Below are 24185 nucleotides of genomic sequence, written 5' to 3' on the forward strand. Positions count from 1 at the left end.
CCAGGCGCACCCCCCACCTACCCACCCCCAAGCGCGTCAGGGCTTTGCTTCTCCCAACCAAGCTTCCCCTTGGCTTCTTAAAAAAAAAAGAAAATATAAATATATATATAATATCTATGCCCCAAAGCTAGAGAGAGTGAGGCGGGCGGGGGGGCCGAGGGGGGGGAAGGGCTTTTCTGAGGATCGGGAGAGAGGCGGAGGGAGAGGCGCTGGGAGCCTCGCAGCATCCCGTGCCCCGGCCCCGCGGCGCTGCTGCCGCCGGGCGTGCGGAGCGGGGTGCGGAGCAAGGTAAGGGCTGGCACCGCGCTCCGGGGACCCTGCCTGCCCCTCGGGCGCTGCTCTCCCTGGCCGTGCGAGCGCTTGCTGGCCAGGGCAGGGCGGCCGCTGCCCCGCCGTGCCCCGCCGCCGCCCAGCCGCGAAGTTACTTTGTTCGCAGAGTTGCCGCGGAGGCCGGGCTGGGACCCCCGGGCGCCCCGGCCGCTTGTCCCTTGCACCCCCCCCCGCCGTGCTCGGTGTCACCAGCCAACACCGCGAAGGAAGCCCCCGTGGAAAAGCCGTGCGCGCCTTCCCCGATAGTTTCCCCTCGCACAGCCGGGGGAAGGGGTGATGGAAGAGGAAGAACTTCCCTTTGTCGTAGGAGAGGATTGAGTGACCTCCAAAGTTTTGTTCCGGGAGGAAACCGCTCGATAAGTTTGGTAGGATTCATGCTGATTTGCATGTAATTTATTGCGCTGTTATTTGGTATCCAGCACGCTCAAAGCAGTAGAGCAGACAAAAAAAAAAAAAAAAAAAAATTGGAGACGTTTAGGTAGAGATTTCAGTTCTTTTCATTGCTTTCTTAGGACCAACGTTTTAAATCTCGAAATTTCAGATGGGTAGTGTGGAATACTAAATAACAATAAATAATAAATGGGTATACTTGTCCGTGGGTAACACAGAGGGTACGGATGGGAAGCGTGAAGAGACTGGGCCGATTTTAAACGTTCTATTCTCTTTGGCGGAAGATCAATCAGTAGTTGAAGATTCCTGCTTGTGCAGTCTGTACCTTGACAATATTATCATTAAGAGATCTGCGGATAATGTATGGTATTGATAGCCATTTCAACTTCAGTTAAATGAATTTTTTTGGTTTATTTAGAGTAGTGTAAAGGAGCTTTGGATATTTTGGATAAGCTGATAACTAAGCATGATTATTAAACTTTGTGATTGGCTCGTGATGAAGTGAACTCTCAGTTTTTTTAAGGTAGATATTTAAAACGCAAGGCTGCATTTTAAAAGTGTATATCTGAAATTTGACTTCCAAAAAATCACGCATCTTTTGAGAAGACCAGTTAGGGAGTCATTGTAAAATGGCAATCTGTGTTGCACCTATTCATAATAAACAGTTTTGTAATGCCAGACACTGTAAATTATCTGGTAGTATACTACAAAAATGGGGGGGGACGGAGAGGGGGGACTGATTTCTATTTGTATGTGGATTTCTTTGAAACTGTTAAATGTAATAGTTATCCCATGTGTGATACATATGTGAACTGATTAATATTAGTTACTACCTATGAAATTTCAATGGTATGTTTAAACAGTTTTAGCTTGGCTCTTGCGGTTTGTTTCATTGTCTCGAGCTATCCGAGACACAACAATCTTTAACATTTCTTGCTTGTACATTATCCCCTCTATCTCCTTTCTTCTCTTCCTGCTCTCCTGTGGTGTAATTCAAAGAAGAGTAACTGCAGAGAATACCTGTATATGTTCAAGTGAAGTAAAATGCCCATTTTAAAGATCCATGAGTGTTCTTGGTGGACAAGAGCCATCCCCTCACGCCCTGTATGAAAACCTTCCAGGCAGCTATTAGTAAGAGACCTGCCTTGGTGTTAGTTTGTGATGCCAAACAACAAACATTAGAGAATACAAAGATAAAGCTGGTGCTCTGATCTTTGTTTAAACAGGTCATGGTTTTTATTTAATACTGCATGCTCATTATGGGAACTGTCAGCAGGAACGTAAAGCAGACTGGAGTTCTGATTTGGCATACGTTCATAGATGATTCTGACATTGACGTTTCTGCTTCTTCAGTTAATGGTTCATAGAATATAGTGTTGTTTGTGATCCTATTTGTTTAATTGAATGTACTATATGAAATCAGAAAAAAACCTCTAGATTAATGTCCTTCTCGGAACAAAACATGTTCAGATCTGCTGCCTCAGGTGCAGTCCTCCTGACCTGAAGAGTTACACAGAAGTGGACTTTTCTATTTAGTAGAACGCGTGGAAGTGTATAAAGAGATCATTGGGTTTTAAGTCAGCTAGAGTTCTGCCACTGAATTACGAGGAAGGAGACTCAAATCCCCTGAAACCAGGTAACTGCTTAGTCAATTACCCAGTCAGTTTCCTTTTTTCAGACATATGGAAACAATATCAAATAGTAATTAGAAAGTGCATTCATAATTGAGAATTTTAATCCATGAGAACAGTTTTCATCTCAGTTGGTTAATAAACATAATAGTTCAGTGCAGTCCATTTGATTCTTGCTGAATCTTGTTTTGAAGAATTCAGAGGGGATGTGCAAGGTAAACTGAAGGAAAAGCCTTTCCACATGTTCAGTTACATGAAGGAATATTAGAATACTGCAATGTACAGTATGAACTTTCAAAATAAGACTCAGTGTAGCACTGGAAGCAAAGTGGTCTCTAATTGTTATTTCTAACTTAAAAGAAATGCTTCATTTTAAAACCTGGATATTCTAGGTTATGTTCCAAAATATAAGCAAAGTTGGTAATGTGAGAGAGTTCTTTAAGGTCTTTGGATAGTTATCCTTTAACTTCCTCTTAGAAAATCATCTTTTCAGTCAATGTTATTACAAATAAAACAGCATGAGAATGTGATGCTCGGGCAAGGTTGCAGAGTGACAGTCCCTGATAAGATCTATTGCAAAAAGTGGCAGAGCTGTTACAGTACTGGCTGGTCCCCTGCTTCTGCAGTAACACCTCTGGAGGTAAAGCAGTTCATTCCTGGAGACTGCTCACTGCTTGACCTCGTTGTTGAAACTGTCAACAAGTGTGACAGTTTTGCCGTGATTTAACAAGGCAGTGGAAATTTTATTAGGATTAACAATTAGCCATCATGGTATACATGTGGTAGCTTGCAGTCATAACTGATTTGGGATTCATTACAGTAACCTAAACACAAAATGCTTAGCATCTTCCATTCAGTCACTATTTAAAATGCTATGATTTACTGTGGGAGTAAAGATTGAGTTCATAATATCATTTAAATATGTTGTATGCCGTGTCAAACTAATATTACTGTAGTAAGGATTCGTCTTTACTCAGACTGAGAGGTGTAATGCAGATACACATTTCAATTGCAAGTATTAGCCCTCAGTTGTTACATATATCTAATTTGTACATTTCTGCTAAAACCAAGATTGTTGTATTTAGTGTATATCACTTTTCTTTGCAAGCTCACTTTTTATGTGGCATGTCCTTTTCACCTTTTAAATTGAATTCCTCTGCCATGCAGTCAGCCCAGCTTCCCTTATGACATCGAGGGTCTTGTCATTGAACCAAAGATTGAAGCCATCAGAGCAGCTGCACAAGTACCATATGAAGGAGGCTGATGGTGACTGATATTTTTGATTGTTTTTTACATGCTTTCCTAATTGGCTGTTTTGCACAAGCCTCCTTTTTTGCCTGCTCTCGGAATCGCATCACTTCGCTTAACGTGCTGTGTAACTCCAGCACCCTGCACGCCACTTTATTCCTATCACCTTTTCCCTCCTCTCACTGACTCTTATCATATCCCATCTTCTTTCCACTTTTGTCTTTTGTGATGCTAATCTTGCATTATTTTTTCCTTCTCCGTAAAAGAAAATGGAAGGAACACAGTGTGCTGCCATTGCACCGATCATTCCTGTGCTACATTGTTTTCCTCCCATATCCTTTGTTGAGTTTCTGCAGACTGTAATCTGGGGCAGAGGCTGTTTTACTGTAGGGCTGTACAGTGTTCAGCATCATTTGCTGCTGGATTTCACCTGGTCTGTGGACACTCATAATATGTAGCAATGAAAGGATTATTTTGGCTTTGTGGGACAGCCTTTCTTCTGGTTCTTTGGTAGAAAAGCAAAACATTTCTACTTGGAAGTTTTCTATACTGTATTGCTGTTCTGAGTTTTGTCCCTCAACACTTTGTCCCTAATATGAGTAGATTTTGGTAAAAGTTCAAGACACCTTGCCTGATGTAGTGGGGATGGGGTAGATTAAAGCTTAGTTACCGACAGAGGTTGACCGTCTTGTACCTTCAACAAGAATGACAATAAAATGTCACTTTCAACAATTTGTCAACATCAAAAAAGTGTTCAGATTTCACCATGTTGATCAAATAAAACAGAAGGGAAAAGAAAATTTAAAAAAAAGTACGATGAGTTCATTTCAGGACTTGGTTATTTTCCTCCCAAATATTTTTACGTTTTGATCGCCGTTTACTTTCCATCCCTAAACTGTGTCGTTTTATTTTAGCATTTTTTTATGTCACATGAAAATCTTTTCACCAGTGCAAATACAATTTTTCAAGGGAGTTTTTCAAGCAGCTGGTGAATCAGCTGATGGACAGTGCACAGATCTCGGAGCCACAGTTCAGGGGCAGCCTTTCTTTATCTCGTAGGGGGGCTCTTTGTGGACATGACTTCAGGGTAGGAGGAGTGACTGTTGACTGTTTTTTCCTTACATCCGTCCTGGAGGCAATACCTGGAAAAATAAAGGTAACAAACCCAGTGAGTCCCTCTGTGGACATGAATCAGAGGACATGAAGGGTTTCAATGGGATAGATGCAGCTAAATGAGGGAAAAGTGCAAACAGCAGAAGTAATATGACAGTGTACTTAATTTTCAAAGTTTTGTGTCTAAGACAAAATTGTAGCTGTTAAGGATTTGCTTGATTGATTTTATAATTTATCTTCAGGCTTTAGTAAAATAAGATACACTGATCTCAGAAGTAGTATCACTATAAATATATTAACACGTGAGCTGTGTTCTACATCCCACCTTTGACATATGTGCTGGTACTTTGGCGTTTCATTCATCTTGAGCTACGGGGATACATAGACCACTTCTCTTTTGTGCTGTTGTCCTCTCAAGGGTTGTTAACGTCAGATTTCTTTCAGAAATCAGATGAGAATATTGGCATTAGAAATGAATCCACAGCCAAGAGGTGCTGCTGCACGAAGAGGGAAGACCCTGTGAATTTATTCTACACAATTTGCACTGAAATCAGTTTGGATAAAGTGAGTGTCACAGGCAAGTGGCTTTCAGCCAGCAGGGCTTGTACTAGACTAGGAAATGAGGATGTGGCCAGCTGCCACAATAGAGTAAAGAAAAAGAACTTTCTTCAATTAAAAATTGAACCAAACTGTGTCTTAAATATGTTTCAGTACTTACATAGTCTTCTCAATCAATAATATTTTGAGAGATTCAGGAGTTTAACCAGATGACATGCCCAAATTGCAGACTGAAATGTAGAATCAAGTCTCTACAACCCTAATTTATTCCTGCTGGAATGTCCATTTTTTGTAATTTCCCCACATAACCTGTATTTTGGGCTATTTTCCTTTAAAATGAGTATTTATCATTTGGGGACTTCTAATTTTTCCTGTATGAATATATACACATGGTTTACAGTAACATAGGAGATTATGTATTCCTGCCAGAGACTAAGGCAAATTTTTTAGAGTGAGGAATGATTTCTGTGGCTCTTAGATATTTATTTAAAATTTCCTTCCCTAGAGGTAATTACTTATATAGATTAGCTACCTCTGCAGGTGTTTTTAGATAACTAACGGATGTATTGAGCAAAAATAGTACCTTTTTCAGGAAAAAGATTTGGTTTTACTTAAGAAAAATGTATCCATTTAAATATTTCATTGAAATATGACAATATTTTATACATTCAGGCACTTTTGTACATAGGATTACAATAATGCATTTAACCTGGACAAATATTTAGTCTATTTGTAAATCTTCGAGCACTCCAGTGTTTCAGATATATTGGCTATATGGTAAAGCAGAAGTTTAAGGTGAAAACAAAGCAATATTATCAGGTTGTGTTGATTTTTCAGATTGAATAAATGAACAGTTTATTCATACGGATGAGAAATTGATTCTGAAAATGATACTGCTAATGAGCCAAAATATAATTAAATCTTCATAAATAGAATATTCAGTTGCTCTATAGTTTTGGGAACCAAGTAGGAAAATGAGAAAAAGTAATTTAAAATCATACAATCATTCAAAATAAGACTGACAAAGAAGGTTTCTAGGTGGTAACTGCTTTAAGTAAATACAGAATTCGATTTTTAGGTAAATGTGCCATTTTTGTGTTTCCTGAACTCAGTGTCTGCACCTTTTCCTGAGTGCCTGGTCAGAACTTTGGTGTACAGTAGGTACAGTATATTTTTGGATGAAACTTCAAGGAAGTGGATATTACCACATAGTCCCAAAACCTAATTAATTTATCTCATTTCCTACTTGCTGTGTCCATATAATCCTTTCATGACAGTTAAAGCTTACAAGTATGTTAGTGTTCTTTATAAAGAAAATAATGAGAGAAATGTGCAATATTTATGTTTGAGAGCAAAGGAAGTAATTCATTTCAAGGAAAAAATAATTCAGTCAAGAATTTTCTCATACTGTATGTGACAGGTCGTTACAACCTGCAAAGGAGAACAATGACATGTATTTTAGAATGGTGAGAAATACCTTGGAGGATTTTGTTGCTTCTTGTTTGGTTTTTTTTTTTTTTTTAATGCAGGTTAAGGTGATTGGAATTATAGAGAAATAGAAGGTTTATTGAAGTCACTGATTTTTTTGCATGTTAGAAACCAGATTGCTCGGTGCCCTGTAGATCTGCAGTTAACAAATACGTGAGATATATGATGAGGCACTGAAGTGTTCATTGATATGTGAAATATGAGATTCTAAACAGAAGAGGACAAAACCAGTAGGGTTTTGAGGCTTACAGGTAATTCAGAATTATGTCCCCTGGTTTTGCTTATATGGGTGGAAGTAGCTATGACTTCCAGGGAAAAGATACGGTCAGAGAACTGAGTATTATTTGATTGACAACAGTTATCGAATTTAGATTTGCTGGCACAGAAAATCACCTCAGATGTTTTTTTAAAAAGGCTTAGAAGTGCATATTTAGTTTTAGTTATTTTTTAAATGCAATGGGAAATGTTCCTGTCTCCGACAAATCATATTCGTGTAGGAAGCCTAATGATTCCATCGGTAGAAGTGTGAATGATCAAAATTAAAATCCACAAGTGACTCCATGACATTTGATTGTACTGCCTTCCCTTTAAAGTCCTCATTTCTCAGGTGAGCACACCAGGCTGCCAAGGGGAGGCTCAGTGGTTTTGGTTTCCCAGGACCTGCATGCTGTTTCAGAAGAGGAAGAGGAGAAAGAGGAGAGTATATCCCTCTGGAAAGGCTTTCATCTGCAGAGTGATTTCCCTGGCTCATCCTTTCCCACAGAATAATGCCTTTTTAGGATTATTTCAATATTCATTTTCCAGTGGCAGAACTGAAGATAGCAGATTGATTCCATTGATTGGCCTCTATCTGAACTGTCTGAAATGGGTATTTTAGCAAAAAGCCTTAGTATTTTCAGCTTATTTCTCAGAGTAAGCGGTTTCTTTTCTAGTCTCAGTATGTTCCCTTACTGGTGGTCAGTTTATAACAAGCATTTGTCAGGAGGTTAAAGCAAAATCAGGAATTTGTGATAGCGAAGCTGGTGGTTATAAAGATGTTACTGTGACAATTTGGACCATTGATGCAGAGTACTCTGTAATGATTTTTTGTGGGTTTAAATAAAGGGTCTACTTCCCCTTGTAGGGGATAATCTGACGGTCTATGAAGGGCACTGTAGTATAGGGAAGACCTGGGCCCTTGTTAAAGCTCTTGGAAGAGTTCCTGGTTAGCAGTGTCCGAGCTTTGCACGAGAAGCAAGTGTGGCACCGTGTGGTCTCGCGCTCCCCTTGAAGGTACTTTGCTGCTCTTGTCTTACTGGCTTTCCCTGAAAAAAATACAGCTCTGATGTTTTATAGCTTCATGGAAATGCTTCTTTTGTTTTTCTTTTTTTGATACTAAATTTTGTTCTTTCACTGCCTTTCCAAACCCCAGCTTGTCAGGCTGTCTGAGCAAAATGAACAACGTTTTCTGTAGCTGCCTCTTTGCCCCTGGCCTTGGTACTGCTGAGAGTCCCAGCATTCTCTTCTTTCTGTGTCTGACTGGTGGTGAAAAATCTGGCAACTGTCCCTGTTGAGGTCTTGCTGGGATGTGCCACAGTCACATTGTGCTTCTTGACCTCCAGAGTTTGCAGCTTAGCAAAGTTCATTCCTCAGCAGAGAACACCTTTATAGTTTTCTCCCAATTCATAACTTCTTTTTTTTTTTAATATCATTTTCATCATCAATATTTTATCTTGGTTTCTAATTATTATTTCAGTGACATCTGCTTGAGTCATGTTGCTTCAAGTCTGGATTCATATTGTGTGCTGCTGGAATTATTTTCAAGAAGTGTCAGTGGTGTTTTTAGACTTCAGACAAAGGGTGGATGATGGAGAGAGCAGTGGGGACAGTGGAGTGAGATATGGGGAGGGACAGTGGACATGAGAATGAGCCTAGAATAAAACAAAATCTGTGAGTGGGGAAGTGACATTAAAATAAAACATTGGCTTGAAATGAGAAAAAAAACCCAAAAAGGTAAATAGGATGCATAAAAAGGCTGGGAAGTTTGTGCAAAAGGGGAAATATTTATGCTACCTATACTAGAAAGGTGTGAGATACAACACCAGAAATTTCAGGCTGAAAAAAGTTAAAGAAAAATCTTAATACAAAGATTTATTTGAGGACCTCATAAAGTACTTAAATATGTCTGGGTAGTCCTACCTCCCTAGTCCAGTAATTCTTTAGGAGAGATGTTTCAACCTGCACAGTTTATGGCCTGATGTGAAGCCTTCTGAAGGCTGGAGCAGTGTCCACTGTACGCAGTGGAATTTGGGGCCCATTTGAGCACACGCTGGAGAAAACAGCAGGAAAATAATGTACAGAGAACATTCCTGCCTTCAGTAAGAAGATGGCTTAGCTGATTTAATAGCTTTTTCTCAGTCTGTGATTCCAACAGCCAGGTTTGTGATATTTATTTTAGTATTCATGTTCTTGCAGTCCTTTTTACATTTCTCTGTTTTTCCCTGGCAGACATCCCGCAGCTCCATAAGTCTGGGGGAAGAGGATGGTTAGCATGTTGTTGCTGTGGGGATTTGAGTCTTAACTCTCTGTGTTGGTAATGCTGGGCATATAATTTTAAAACTTGCATGCTACAGAAGCAGATAATTATTTCCCTGCTGCATTTTATACTGTGGTTTGGGAAAGCAATACATTTCAGCATATTAAAAGAGAGAAAAAGTTATGAGTTGGGGGACTATTGGAAATGGAAACAGAAAGAGGGGAGTAATGGGTGTCAGTCTGGTTATCAGTCAAGCTGGAAGGAGACAGCTTGTTCTGTCGAACACCAAGAATGTCAGTAGTCAGCCAATCACTTATGCAGGAAGAAAACCATAGACTGAAAGGTAAGGTTCAAAGACATCTGTGTATGTTTCTGAAATGAGCTTGAAATCAGCTTGCTATTGAATTACACTTACTGATCCTGTGTGTTACATAGATGATTTCTGTTTAGCACTGGGTATTCCTACGATTGCTATTTATTTTATTTTTATTGCAGGATCTGTCTCCTTTCTCCTTTCCTTTCTCCTTGCCTTTCCCCTTTCTCCTTTCTCCTTTGTCCTTTCCCCTTTCTCCTTTCCCCTTTCTCCTTTCCCCTTTCTCCTTTCCCTTTTCCCCTTTGCACTTTGCCCTTTCCCCTTTCCCTTCCTTTCTGCCCCTGCCCTCTTCTTCTTCCCCTTCCCTCTTCTTCTTCCCTCTTCTTTTTTCCCTTTCCCTTTCCCTTTCCCTTTCCCTTTCCCTTTCCCTTCCCCTTCCCCTTCCCCTTCCCCTTCCCCTTCCCTTTCCCTCTTTTTCTTCCTCTTTCCTTTCCCTCTTTTTCTTCCCCTTCCCTCTTCTTCTTCCCCTTCCCTCTTCTTCTTCCTTCTTCTTCTTTCCCTGTCTTGTCTTTATGGCTTCTGTGTGTCCAGGGTTGGCAGCGAGTGGCTGTCACTGAGCAGAAGGCTCAATACGCTGTTGTGTATCTTTTTTTTCCCCTTCCATTTTTTTTTTACATCAAGGGAAATAGGTTGTCATCCCATTTTTCACCTGTGTATAGAGTGTACTTTCTGCTGACTGCCCATGGCTGCCATTCTTTCAGTCTGGCCTAATGGTGTGATTCACACACTTTCCTGTGTGCAAGGGTTGATTCCCTGCTTAAAAGATCTCTTCAGCACTAAAGGATGTGTCGAGTGGTGTACTGGATGTGTTTCTGTTCACAAACAAATTCTTTTCACTCAAATTGTCTTTTGAGTTAGATTGTGTTGGTAATTGTTATTCCACTTGTTCAGAAAGAGGAAGAGAGCCAAAGAGTGGGTATTGGGGTACATCCACATTTATGTGCTGATTCTGCAGCAGATTTGACGTCTGACTTATAAATTGTAAAGGACAGGACTCAAAGAGAAGGCTGACAGAAGTTGTTTCCTCAGCTGCTGTGAGCTCCTGAGAACTTCCTAAGGCTGAAGGGAGATTCTAGGTCCCTAAGGCAGTGCCTTAACTCCTTTGTAACCCCAGTTCAGTTGTGTGTAAAGTGGGCATAATCCCTGAATTGTAAAAAAAAGGCTGTGTTTGTCAGGTAGTTCGAAATCCTTATGTAGAGATGTGGAATCATAGATTATTTATCTTACTGGAGAATATTTCTAGAGGTCACCAGTTCTAATAGTTTCTTTCAAACAGAAGTAGGTTCACATAGAACAGTTTGCCCCCTGTAAAATCTCTGACCTTGACTATTCAAACTTCTTTACAAATGCATCATTTAATACAGGAAGCTCCTTAGGGAAGGTTCTTCACATCTGCTGTCATAATTTCTTATTTCCTAAATGCAGCAATTTATACTTGATTATTCTTACAAGGATCATGCCTCCCTTCCCTCCCCCTGCTCTGGCACATTCCTTTGTGCTGCTGCTTCTTCTGTAGCCTGAACGCGGCATCTGAGAGTGTTTGAAATCCCAAATTTTCTTTGTTGTTATTCTAGCATTTCCTTACCACTCCGTTCTAGGGGAGGGCATGCAGGAATCTGCTCCTTTATTCTGAGGCTGTTTTGCTGTGGCTTGTTAGTGACAGCAAGTTGTCATCATCTTACAGCCATTCAGCCAGTAACAAAAACCAAGCTGAATCTTTCATTTTGGCTTCCTGAGAACAAGATTTCCCCAAACAAAAATACCCTGCCACTTCTTGGAGCACTTAACATCTGTGGTAGTTAAGCAGAGGGCTGCAGCCCAGATTTTTAAAGATGCTTAGGTGCTTGACTGCCACTAAACTGAATTGGACTTAAGTACTTGTAAATAACTTTAAATATTTGAGTGACTGTGAAGGTCTCCCTCATCCATCACTCTCAACAGTGATCCATTCAGAATGGGAGAAAGGCACATCAGCATGGCCACCGAAAATACTTCTAGCCCTGCTCTCCAAAACTCTGCATATTATGTGAATTGCTGCATTCTAGCGTGGCTATTCATGAAATACGTCTTTGAATCAGATTGCTTGTATTCCCTAGAAGAAAAGAGTCCCTGCTTGCATGAAAGTCAATATTTAAGTCAGACAACTTTTAAAAAGGATGCAAAGTTATACTGTAAAAATACCCACCTTTATAGCTTGTAATCCATTTTTTATTAAAACTGGGAAATAAGAGTAAAATTCACATTTAAATTACTTTCTGCTGTTTCTAGGGGATACTCTTTGCATTCCGGTTGGTTTCACTTTGTTCTTCCCCTACCCATTTTCAGTACTGCTGTTCTAGACTTGCATAGCCTTCGGGGAAAAATTTATTCCCAAACATAAAACCTGTATGGATTTTACATTTTTTAATATTTAGTAACATTTAACTGTGTGTTAGCCTTGGAATCACTCTGTTTTCCTGTGAATCCAGAATGCTGGGCTAGTACTGACTGAAAAGTGTTTGAAGAGGGGAGCTCTTCACATTTGTGTCCTTCACTCAAGGAGTTGTGTCCTCCTCAAGGAGTTCTTTCAGTGGCAATGTAAAACCAGGATCAAGTGCATGGAAAGCCATTCACTCTTCTGATGATGAACAGGCACTCGCAATGCTTCTCTGTAATAAATGTCACAGAGTTTGGGAAAATTTAGTTAAACTAGCTCTTGTTCAGTTAACTTGCATTTGAGTTGTGCATAGTCATGTATTCCGTTTCAGGTTTGGTGGGGGTTTTTTGAGGGAGGACGGGGAATAAAGGTTCATCAGTTCTATGAAAAAAAAGAAAGTAAATGACTGTGTTGGAAAAACATTATGATTTGATGTGTCTTTCTGAATGATTGTCTTGTCTTTTGGGTTTGGATTAAAAGTCTGAAATACTTGAGCAAGTTGCCCCTATGCTCTGTAGCAAGTTTACTTTCATGACGTGCTTCCCACCCCTTATCCATGAGGTCGCTGAGCTGGAAAGGTTTGCAATGGGTTCTTTGAGCAGTCTGTCTTTGTCCCTCAGTCTTCACCTCGTATTAAAGCAAATGCCAAGCAGATGAAGTGTCCAACAGTCATGCTGCATCTCTCCAATCTGCCCTAGGTGTTTGGAAGGGGAGTGTGCTGGTTGGGTCGGGGGCTGTCATGGTGCTCGCCCCTGGAGCAGGAAGATAGCAGAAATGGTGGCCTGAGGGCGCTGGCCCCGCGCGCAGACATGGCCTTCGCCCAGTCCCACATCATGGCAGCCAGGAGGCACCAGCACAGCCGGCTCATCATCGAGGTGGATGAGTACAGCTCCAACCCCACACAGGCTTTCACGTTCTACAACATTAACCAGGGACGCTTTCAGCCCCCACATGTGCAAATGTAAGTATTATAGTTTTGTTATTGCTCTAGCACAGCCTTCGGAATGGTTATTGCCTTGTCGATGTGGTATTTGATGGACCAGTCAAAAAGAATTCAAAGAACACTGTTTTGCTGCCTTTCTAATAATAATTACTATAATGACACAAAATCAGTCCATTTGAAAAGTACTTTGTTAAAAGATGGGAGAAAGATTTCTTTACTGGTGTAAGTGTAATGCATAGTACTCACGTATTAAAAAGAGAAATAACAAACAAGCAGTGGCAATAAAACACGAGATGCTACAAGGATGATACTTTCTGCAATCTTATAATGTTTGTTTGCTTTGTGCACTTGCATATTGATGTACAGAGCTGCTGAAAATACCAAGCCTGGATCTGTACAGCACACATTCTGTTTGGTTGGTTATATTGCAGCTGCATACAAAGGAAAAATCATATCAATACATAAAATACTGTGGGCACCCATCCGACAACTTACTTTCCTACCAATGTGCTTAAAATGCCAAGTGCTTAAAGAGTAATTAAAATAATGTGTTTGTTTCTGACTTCTTATATAATGACAACATCAGTAAAATTAACTGCTCTAGATGATTTACTTGTAACGTAAAGTGGAGAATTATAATTACGAAATGAAACCTGCCATAAAGTTTAAAGCCAGAAGGAAGAGCAAAACACTAAAGCTATTACAAATAAATTAAGTATAAAATTCTACTGTAAAATATTTTTATAGGGAATAAAAATGTCTGCACCATTTTATTGTGTTTATTAAAGAGAGAAGCAGCCTTATCTTTAGATCAGATGGCTGGTTTTCCTTTTTGAAAAGGGAACCCTTTTCCTTTAGAAAGACTCAACAAATAGCTACCTAGTTTACATTTTTGGTATTTAATATGATTTGATAACTTAAAAACATAGGTCATGATGTCTGCAGTTAAAAAATTCAGCACTTGTGACTGGTTGAATGCTGTATGTCTATTTAGTGAACACTTCTTTGGTATAAATTAGATTATATAAAAAAATCTGATGACTAACGTGTATCAAGATGGTGAGCAAACACTGAGTTTTTGGGGGCAGTGTATTATGGTCTGTGTTGGGGTTTTTTAGATCCTACTGAAATGCAAACAGTAAAATGAGTTGAGTGTTAGCACTGGGAAACATCTTTTGTTTATAGAGCTGGCAAATGGTAGAAAAAGTACAAACAAACAAATGTGGGTTCAGAAATACTTTCACAAATGAAAATGCCAAATGCAGGTTGCCTGATTTGTTGAGGCTTAGCTATTCTTTGTGGATATTCAGACAGCTCCTGGGCACTCAGGAATTTGTCTCCTGGTCTTAAAAGCTGAGTGTGTTTTACTGGGCTGAAAACAAGTTATTTATTAGTATTCACTTGGTTCTCAACAATATGCTGTTTAAACTTCTAACCAGTAAGAAATCATGTTACTGGAGGCTTAGGCAGTCAACTACATGATAGAAACCCAGCACCCAAGCAAGTACTTGAAAATAAGCTATCCCTAGAAAATAGTTCCTCAGAAGAGTTTAGCAATCTCTCATGAATGCTTAATACTATTGAAGAAGCTTGTGCAAATAGAAAAACAGGCCAAATCAATTGAAACATGTACCACAATCTGACCTATGCTTTCTCTTTGTACAGAAATAGTAAATAATGTTTCTGAATACCAGCAGGATTGCTTTTTCTTTTTTCTACCAGTGAATAGAATAGTAACAAAGAAAGGAAAAGTAGACGCAAAAAGGGTGACAAAAGCACCTTTTATTCACATGTTTGTTGTGGGTGAAATCTTAGCCCTGCTTCTGTGTGTGCAAGTTTTGTCCTTAACTTCAGGGAGGTGAAGTCTTTGTGCATGGTTCAAAATACCTCCATTAGTGATGTTGCAGGCAATCATAAACATTTCACGTAGACCTGTTAACATCTGAACTCACAGTAAACTACTTTAACCACGCAGGGGGAGGGTTGTGTGCTTCTTTTCTTCTGGATTCAGTCTTGCAGCTCTTCCTTGGTCCTCTGTGCAGGTTTGGATTTCGTATTTCACGTTTTAGCTCCCAGAACATGCTGACAGCCCTTTCTAGACCTGTCCTAGTCTGGCATCCCTGTGCTTGTGAGATGACAGGGTTGCCTCTGACAAGAAGGGGGGTAAATTCTGCCAGTGTTTCCAAGTCCATCAGTCATTTCTGGGAAGTGCCTGTCTCGCTCCTTCATGAAGTACTGAAATCTAGGGTATAAACGAACCTCCAGAAGTGTTTTTGTTCCGAGATGTTCCAACTTTGCTTTTCAGTTTCTCTGCAAGTTTTCCTACTGATCTAAAGAAAAACAAAAGCATTTGCACAAAAATAATCAGCAGATCTGTATTCCTCTGCTCGTGCTGCAAGCTGTGCATTGGGTGTTGGTGTGACAGCTGCTGTGGGAATGCGTTACACAAGAATATGGGGATTGAGCCTTCAGAAATTATTTCCAGTAATAAAACTTAGATGTGTTTGCGAAACTTGACATATGCTTTTACCTATATATGGTCTCAGTGTGTGCATATCACTTCAACATGAGAAATCTGCATCTCATTTATTTGGTTTTTTTTTTTTTTTGTACTGATGCACTTTTCCCACAAAAATTCTCTGGCCAGAATTTAAAAGTTACACATACCTCAGCAACCAGGAAAATGCTGTCCACACCTTCCCCATCCCCATCCAAAGCATGTGCATTATGTGCTGCTTGGGGTTGCCATGGTAAGTCTGCTGTTCTTTCCATCCAGCTTCCTATGTGAAATGCACACTACTCCCTAACACCCAGCTTACTGCTGTGCTGAGCTGTAAAAGATTTCTGAAGGAGAAGCAGTACCTGCCTTAAAGGCTACCCTACCACGAAAAGTAGTATTTTAGACCAGTCCATATCCTTATATTTGCCAAGGTAGTATCCACGATTTAAAGCTGGTTTAGTAATGCCATCTGTAACTCACACTGGGAAGTGTTGGGCAGGCAGAGCAATAATTCAGTTTACTGGACTGATGTTTAATCCTTTTAGCTTGAACAGCTACAGTGATAGTCAAGGTCAGCCCCTCATCGTTTTTATCCGACCATCCTGGTTAACTCTGTGAACAGACTGCCTTGTCCTTCACACAGCTCCCACCTGAGGGCAAACCCTCACTGCCCAGTCTAAACCCCACATTCTTTGGCACCCTTGCTGCCTCCCCTAGAGCTCGCCCTGTGCAGCTCTCTCCTCCAAAACAGAGGCATTTTTAACATCTCAACCCTTTTCCCTCATCTGCCCTTCTCCATGTGCCCTACATGAGGTGTTTCCAGCTGCTCGGAGTCCACTGCACTCTTTGCCACCCAAGTTTTGGAGTTCCCACTACATCCTTGCTTACATATGCCCCTGGCATGTCGTTCATCAGGTAGGATTTGATCACAGCTGGGTTTACTCCTCAGCTCATACTTAGCTACTTTCTGCTCAAAACCTGGAACTTCAGAAAGACAACTATAAGGTGTTTGTGCTAAAAGGCTGCTCCTCCAGTTTTGCTGTAAAAAAACCAATATTTCATCTTCCTATATGGGAAAAATGGGTACAAAATAATTGGTTCATACTCTGGTTACACTGTAGAAAATGCTAAGACCTTTTTCTGTATTTAACAAGGTTTCAATGTTTTAGGTTTTTTCCTCATCCTCTCACTAATCCTGTGAGGTTGTCAAAACCACCTCAGTTTGTCTGCCTATAAATTTAATAGAATTTTTTGACACAGAGAAAAGATTGAGTGATTAAAGATTATCTTATGTCTTCTTATGTCTTTTAAGCAATAAAATGATTTTTGAAAATTTACCTAGTAAACAGAAGTAATATTATTAATAGCAGAGATCTCTACTTTTTTTTTTTTCCTGAGTTTGTTTATGTAAAAGTAAGCTCCTGAATTGAAGCACAACCAGCAAGGGACAGAAATATGTACTGTGTACTGCATCAGTGAACAAAACTAATTTTATTTGTCCTTTCAAAAGAAATGTTGTAAAAATAAAATAGTTCATAACAATTCTGTATATCTCTCTGGTTTCTAGTGACACAAATATAACTCTTGCATCTCTATCTTTTTGATTTTATTCCAGCAGAATTCCCTAACTGGAGTAGCAGATACAGTATAGCTGCATATAGATTTGCTTCTGTGTATTCAAACAAAATATGGATTCAGGTTAAAAAGATTGATTTGAAAATAAGTATTCCTCCTATAGCAGAGAGGTGTTCTCTGATTTCCTCTTTTAAATTATAAGTGAGTCTCATCAAACTGGGTCAGATCTTTTCGTTTCTTCAGTTTTGAATGTAGAGATTGGGTTCTGAACAATGCAGCCTCACCCCTCACAGCATCTGATTTCATTTAGTGTAATTAAGCCCAGAAAGTTGTCACTTTGTCCTGACAATAGTCAGGCTTTAAAATACATTTACAGCTGTTAGGAGAGTTTTTATGTTGCTTTGCATTAACACACTGAAACATATCTCCAAAATGTGTTAATTAAATTTGCTGGAATTGAGTTACTTGCAGAAAAGAAGTTATAATTAGAAAAAAAAATGTATTTAAATGCATTTATGTATCTGAAATAAATCTTTTCCCTGTGTACATTGTAATCATATTTAAACAATGAAATGGGATAGTATTATTCCTTTGAAACTGGCAATGCCTTTGATTTATTTGTAAGTATTTGTGTCAGAGTTACTGCCATAGTCCAATCTCTTTTCCTTAATCTCTTTAAATTAATCTATCTACCCAAAAAATACTGAAAATGTTGTGCTGCAAACATCAAGATCTTTTACACCTCCCATTAGTGTTAGGTTTGTTTTAATAAATCCTTCCATCAGGCAGATTTACAAGTCCATGGAAGCTTTTGTAAAGGTAAAAAGAAGTATTAGAATTGCAAAGCAGACACTAAGAAGTACGTAAATACTTTATAACCTTGTTATGATGCATTTCCTGCAGGGTTGATCCGGTGCCCCATGATGCTCCCAAGCCTCCAGGATATACACGATTTGTCTGTATTTCTGATACTCACTCAAGAACTGATCCCATCCAAATGCCATATGGAGATGTGTTAATACATGCTGGTGATTTTACTGAGCTGGGACTTCCTAGTGAAGTAAAAAAATTCAACGAGTGGCTAGGTAGGTATTGAATTCTGTGTGGATTTGAAAGTAAATTTGTTTACTGATCGTGTCTGCCCCTTCTGCCTCCCAGTTAGAAACCTTCACGCACTCAGAAATCATGAATATTAATTTGACTTTTAAATTTGAATGGCAGTGAGCGGGAATCAGAGTCTTTTTTTCCCTTAGTTTTGAAAAATATTTTTGCATTTTTCCAACTGAGCAAATAGGATTTGTGAGACTATTCATCTGTTCTGCCTTCACACTCTCAAGTATACATTAAGCAACTTCTTGGTGTTAGCAACAATTGAAGTCAGGAGGCCTTTAATGATTTACATAAAATCTCTTCCATACATTGTTACAGCTTTGCTGCCTCCCCAAAAAAGTTGTTGTGACTGAAAACATTTGTCTGTTTAACCCCAGAGGGCTCATAGGTTTGGGGTTTTTTTTTATATCTGAGGCTCAGCTGCGCCACAGAGATGAATTCTAAACAAAGCAAACCGTGTGTGCCTGTGGTTGCTGCCTTGGATGTAGCAGACCAGATGTAGATGCCTTCTGTAGGCAACTGTTGGCATTGGTAACTGAAATTCTGTTCCACTGGGCAAGAGAGTGATGATTTACATGTGCTTCTGCAATGTTTTGTATATGCTTAAAAAAAAAAAAAAAAAAGACACTGAAAATTGGAAAGCATGCACTGTATCCAGACAAAAACCCTCATCAGTGCTGTTCCTGCAGCACTGCAGATACCTTAATTTAGAATAAAAGTGGCTTCTGGATTCTGAGACTTCATTGACAAAAAAAAGGTGAGAGGGAATGAAGGAGCTGGAGAGGGAAAGGACACAGTTTAAGGGTAACGGATTTCAAGTTTTTATGTCGATTTTCTTTCTTGTAGTTGATATTTTTGCTTTTTTTTCCTGTCTTTTTTTTCTTTTTTTTTTTTTCCTTTTTTTCCCCTACATATTGCAGCATTCTGCACTAGGACAGCACAAAGCAGACAGATGCATGTAGGCTGAAATGGAATTTAAAAAGGAAAGTCAGGACTTCACAATTTAAACAAATATTTACAAGCAAATAATTATCAGCAAGACTGATAAATATTTATTTGAGCTCAGGAACCCAATAACATGCCCCACATGGAACAATTGTTTTGTTCTGTGACTCTGAAGGTAGGAACAGCATGTGGAAGTAATAAATTGATATAGAGCTATCAACTCTGTCTCTGCACCCAAATGGAACAGGTTGGTTATAAAACAGCAAGTTTCGACCCTATTTTGTAGGTCTCTGCCATGTATTATAGTAATGTGCTGAAAATAGCATTTACAAATTATTCAAACCATATGGTTACCCCTTCTAAATAATCCTGATTTTATTTATCTGCTGGTGTGGGAAGAGAAGTGCTTTGGGATATTGCTGGTGAGCAAGGATGGGGCTGTGCACATTGCTTGCTGCACAGTTTTTGTCTCTGGTTCTCCATCTGCCTCCCTGCTGGTCACAGCTGTACACTGTTCTGAAGATGTCTGTAAGCTGAAATCCTCTCAGAATGGTAGGGAGATTTCCCAAGGCATTTCTGTGATGTTCTCGTCATCATTTTTATTCCAAAAAAAAGGGCTTAATTTTCTGACTTTTCAGGCATGCTTCCAATTTCATGGTAGCGTGCGCTTGGGAAAAGGTGATCTTGGTGGTTTGAGTAATATTTTTTGCAAGAAAATCTTTGAGATACAGAAAGTTAGCAAGTTAAAAGGTTTTTGTTTCATTTTTTGGCAATTTAAAATACAGATTTAACTTAAATTTTAAATATATTTTGTTTGTTTGTTTTAAATGAACAGTTTACCAACTCTTGAATATCTTAAGTGTTCGCAAAATCTGCAGTAAGTGGGAGAATGGTTAAAAAGCGTTCCTGTTGAGAAGGAATTTCAGAAGGTTTTGCTGGTTGTCCCTTTTTTTGTGAAGACATTAGTCTCCAACAGTTTTGATTTTTCTAGATAGCTGCTTCCAGTACCTTCCATAATTTTGCAGCTCCACAGCCAACCCAACCTTCTTCTTCTTCCTTAATATTTTACTGGTTTCTTGTGAAAGTAACTGACAGACTCTGGCACCGACTTTTCCTCCACTGACATCCTTCCTTGCTGCTGCCAGATTTCCCTGTTTATTCCTTCATGCACAGGGCTCACTTTCCCACTTATTTTGTTCTTTGTCTAATCCATGTCTGCTGCTGTCATTAGATTACGACTTTGTTTATGCCTTTCAGTTAAACACTAGGTTTGATACACCTTCCCTTGATCTCAGCTCCCCCTCAAGCACGAGTTACAAATCCTCCTCCTGCTTTTGCTCCATGTGTTCATGTGCAGCATTGATGCCTACCTTTCAGTTTTCTGCTCTGCCATACCCTCTTGTGTCTGTGCCACTCTGGTCTATCTCTGTTTCATCTCTCCAGATGAACTTGCCCTTCAGCAAGTTCAGATTTTATCTTTGCGCTTTATGTAAAACTCCTGTGCGTGTCTGATGGAAAATTTATTTTACATTACCATCATTAACTTCCATGGGCCTTATGGTTCTATCAAGCACATGCTCAAGTGTTGTGCTAATAGAGGCACATTGGCTGCATGAGTCATCCCCTAAAATCTGTTCTCTTTTTCTGACTGTCCGTGGGTACCCAGCAAGGCCGGTACCAGCTCAGATGATGCTGCTCACGATCCCAGTATTGTCCCTGGCTGGGGCTGGCAGCCCAGGTGCTCTGTTTTGGTTGCCCTTTAGTCACCAAGTTTTATGCTTGTGACCCCTAAAGTCCTCTACTTCATTTCAGTTTGTTCTTTCTGGTAATTAATTGTTTTCTCTTATGTGTCTTTTTCTCTAAGCCCTCTCTGAGGGAGAGAGTTGAGGTTTCACTAGGGCTGGGTTGGTGTCTAGCTCTGTGGAAGAGTTAAAATGTTGGTGATCACTGGATGTATTTATTTTCTCAGCCTTCTCTGGTAGGCAGTCCAGGATTACTTTTAATTTTTAATTATTAAAATTATTAATTTTTAATTTTTAAGATAGATTTTTCTTCTCCGAGTTTTTTAATTGCCTTTTGGATCTGTGCAAAGTTTGAGCACAGACACAGTTTTGCATCAGAGTTCCAGATAATGATAGGGGTGGTGTGGTGAACTGTGCTTATTTTGAACCTGTCACCCACTAGTTCGATTTGGTATTTCCTAATACTGGAAGAGGCAAGTGAACAATTTATCATTCTTTATTCTGCTTCAGAATTTTTAGGTTCTTTCCATATCTTCCCTTAGGATATTTTCAGGCTGAAGATTGTACAGAAGTCCCTAAATGCCTTTGATCATCTGTGTCACTCTTTGTACCTCTTTGTTCCACATCCTTTTAAAAAGAGTGAGACCAGAACTGCACATGTTCTGAGAACACTACAGATTTATTCCCTGGCATAATGAAATTTCCTAGTTCTCTTTTCCTTTCTGGTGTTGTGGATTACTCTGTTTTTAACAGAACAATGAGATGGCATTTTCACAGAATTTCCTAATACAATTCTATGAACTCTTTCCTGAATGGCAACACCTAGTTCAGAACCCATCACTGCATCTGTAGTTTGTGTAGTTTTTTCCAGTACTTGAATTATGCTGCATAAATTTATATTCAGTTTCATCGGTCCTCTTATTGCCCAGTCATGAAATATCATGATGTATTTTGCAGGTGAGATTTCTATTTTGCTGATGTTTTTCAGAGTAACTTGGAAAATTGAAGGGTAAGGAGATGAATAGTCAGTTTACAAAGCATACAAATGGTTCCAACCTGCTCATTGCCCTCCCTTTTCTTTTTTCTGAACTGACCCTTCTCCTGTTATCATATTTCAACTTTTTCCTTTTTTTTAGCTAGTTTGTTCTCTTACTGTATTTTTCTTCCAAATTTAAAAACTCAGTTTTGGAAAATCAGAAAGAAATGAAGTACAAGGTATGCTTTATGGTAGGACTGAACAGAACTTCCTGATGATTTATAAGAATGCATGGTGTGACTTCAAACATGTGCTAATTTTCCAGCATGTTCAGGGGATTTTAATGACAAACACTTCAAACAGACAAAAATAATCTGCAGCTTTTTCATTATTTTAGGGGTTTTTATTTATTCCCTTATTCCCTACCTGCGTATCAATCAAATCTGTTGTAGGACAAATACAAAGACGCATGCCCTGCCTTAGTACACTTGTCAAATACTGACTCCAAAACCATCTCTATTTTTTATCTCCCATATTGTTGGCACTGGAAATTGCCTGCTTGGCTCAGTTACTCACGTAATTCCCTTTGCTCAAGCCTGTAATATCATTTCCAAATTGTGTATGCTCCAGGACCCACTGTCACTTTGAGCTTGTGGGTTACTTTCCTGGAAATTTAACTAAATAGCTGATCTGTGGTAGAAGCTGCAACACGTACTTCCATCTTTTCTCTGAGAATTCTCTTCTGTGCACGGATTGGAAAGATTACTTAAACTATCACATTTTATAATGTATATGGTTTCAGTGTGTTTGCTTGAGATTTTCCAATTTCTAAGACAGAGTTTCTATTTGAGATTCAAGTTCAAGGTAAATTGGAAATAAAAAAAATAGAAAGTGACTTGGACTTGTAGTGGAAAACAATAATTAGCTCTTCAGAGTATTTTCCTGGAAATGTTATTACATGCATGTTGTACACACACAAACACAGACACACAGACACAAAAAAAGGATTACATTATTTGACATGCACTTCAGGAACTGACCTAGGCAAATTCAGCATGAAGGATAATATTTTTATTTCAGACTAAAAGGTATTTTAGAGTGAAGATGCCTACCAAGTGTAGTAACTATCATTACTAGAGTTAGCTGTTTCTAGAATTTGATTGTATTTGATCTAATCCTGTAGTATTAGATTCTGTAGACAGAATCAGATATTTGTCAATAAATATAATCTCTACTTTTAAGTTCTTGATAAAAGATCTTCAGAAAAACTTGTGGTCACTCGGCTTAGCTTTACTTTTGCTTTGCAAAATGATAGTAATTATTTTTCTTCCTCTCTTAACAGGTATATTTTTAAGTTCAGTAATACATTTAAAACAGATTAAAATCATGTTGAAGATGAAAAAAATCAGCTTCAGAGCAGCAAAAGGAATTAGAATTTATATATTGTAGTCATGCCATTTTGACCATCGGTAATTACACTATTTTAATGTTAATGTAGAAACCCCTTGAAAGAAGTATTTAAGCACTAATTATCTATTTACAAAAGAATGGCTTTGGAAATGCAGTAAAAAACATTGAGCTGTGTAGGGATTTAGAACAGATGTCAATTTTAAAAGACTGGGCATACTAAAAAATAAGTGTTGGTTTTTCTTGCATTTCTTAAATGTACAATGGCTCGGATGCATTTGTACATCCAAGGCTCAGACACAGAAAAGTGCACTGCAACACCCTCTCCCAGTATTTCTCCAGTTCTGGCAAGTTAGGATGTCCTAGGAGCTCCAGAATATTAAAATGGCTTTTGTGAGTCTCAGCATCAATATTTGTTGCATCCCCGTATTGGGCAGATGATCCAAAGCAACTGTTTTCTATGTACACCTCCTGTGCCAGTGGTGAGAAGCTGTAGAGGTGATGGGTGCTACAGCCTTGTTCCTTTATTTCCTCCTTCCAAACACGTGTGCTTCTGGGGTATTTCTTGTACTAATACTGAGCTTGCCTCCTTCCACTAATGCATTGGAAAGTAACCAGACTTCAGGATTCTGGGTCTGTGGTTTCATAAATACTGAGACCTCTGACCTCTCAAATGAGCAAGTGAATAAAAATACCCAGTCTTATCCCAGACTAGCGGACAAAGGTAGGTTTAGGAAGGCAGTGTGGCCCAGAAGTGAACAAGCACAGAACTGGAAAGATCTGGGATGTGATTCCGTGAACTGTCATTGCCTCTGGCAGAGATATTTGAAAGAGCCTGAGGAAGACAGGCAACCAAAATTCTAGTTAGTCATCTTCAGATTTGACAGCCTCTTTATTGTTCCCCCTTGTGAAATTGTGAAAATGA

General features: G+C 39.2%; 1 protein-coding gene across 1 annotated transcript in view; it reads left to right on the forward strand.

Annotated features, from left to right (window-relative positions):
• Positions 1-218: 218 nt before the first annotated feature.
• Positions 219-24185, forward strand: part of MPPED1 (metallophosphoesterase domain containing 1) — a 59321-nt gene continuing 35354 nt past the window's right edge. The window contains exons 1-3 of the mRNA XM_069003965.1: positions 219-288; positions 12761-13023; positions 17984-18165. Coding sequence (XP_068860066.1) covers positions 12872-13023; positions 17984-18165 — 334 coding nt within the window. The 5' untranslated portion in view covers positions 219-288; positions 12761-12871. The remainder of the gene's footprint in view (positions 289-12760; positions 13024-17983; positions 18166-24185) is intronic.

The sequence above is a fragment of the Aphelocoma coerulescens genome, chromosome 1A, assembly GCF_041296385.1.
Source record: "Aphelocoma coerulescens isolate FSJ_1873_10779 chromosome 1A, UR_Acoe_1.0, whole genome shotgun sequence".
In the NCBI taxonomy this organism is placed as follows: Eukaryota; Metazoa; Chordata; class Aves; order Passeriformes; family Corvidae; genus Aphelocoma; species Aphelocoma coerulescens.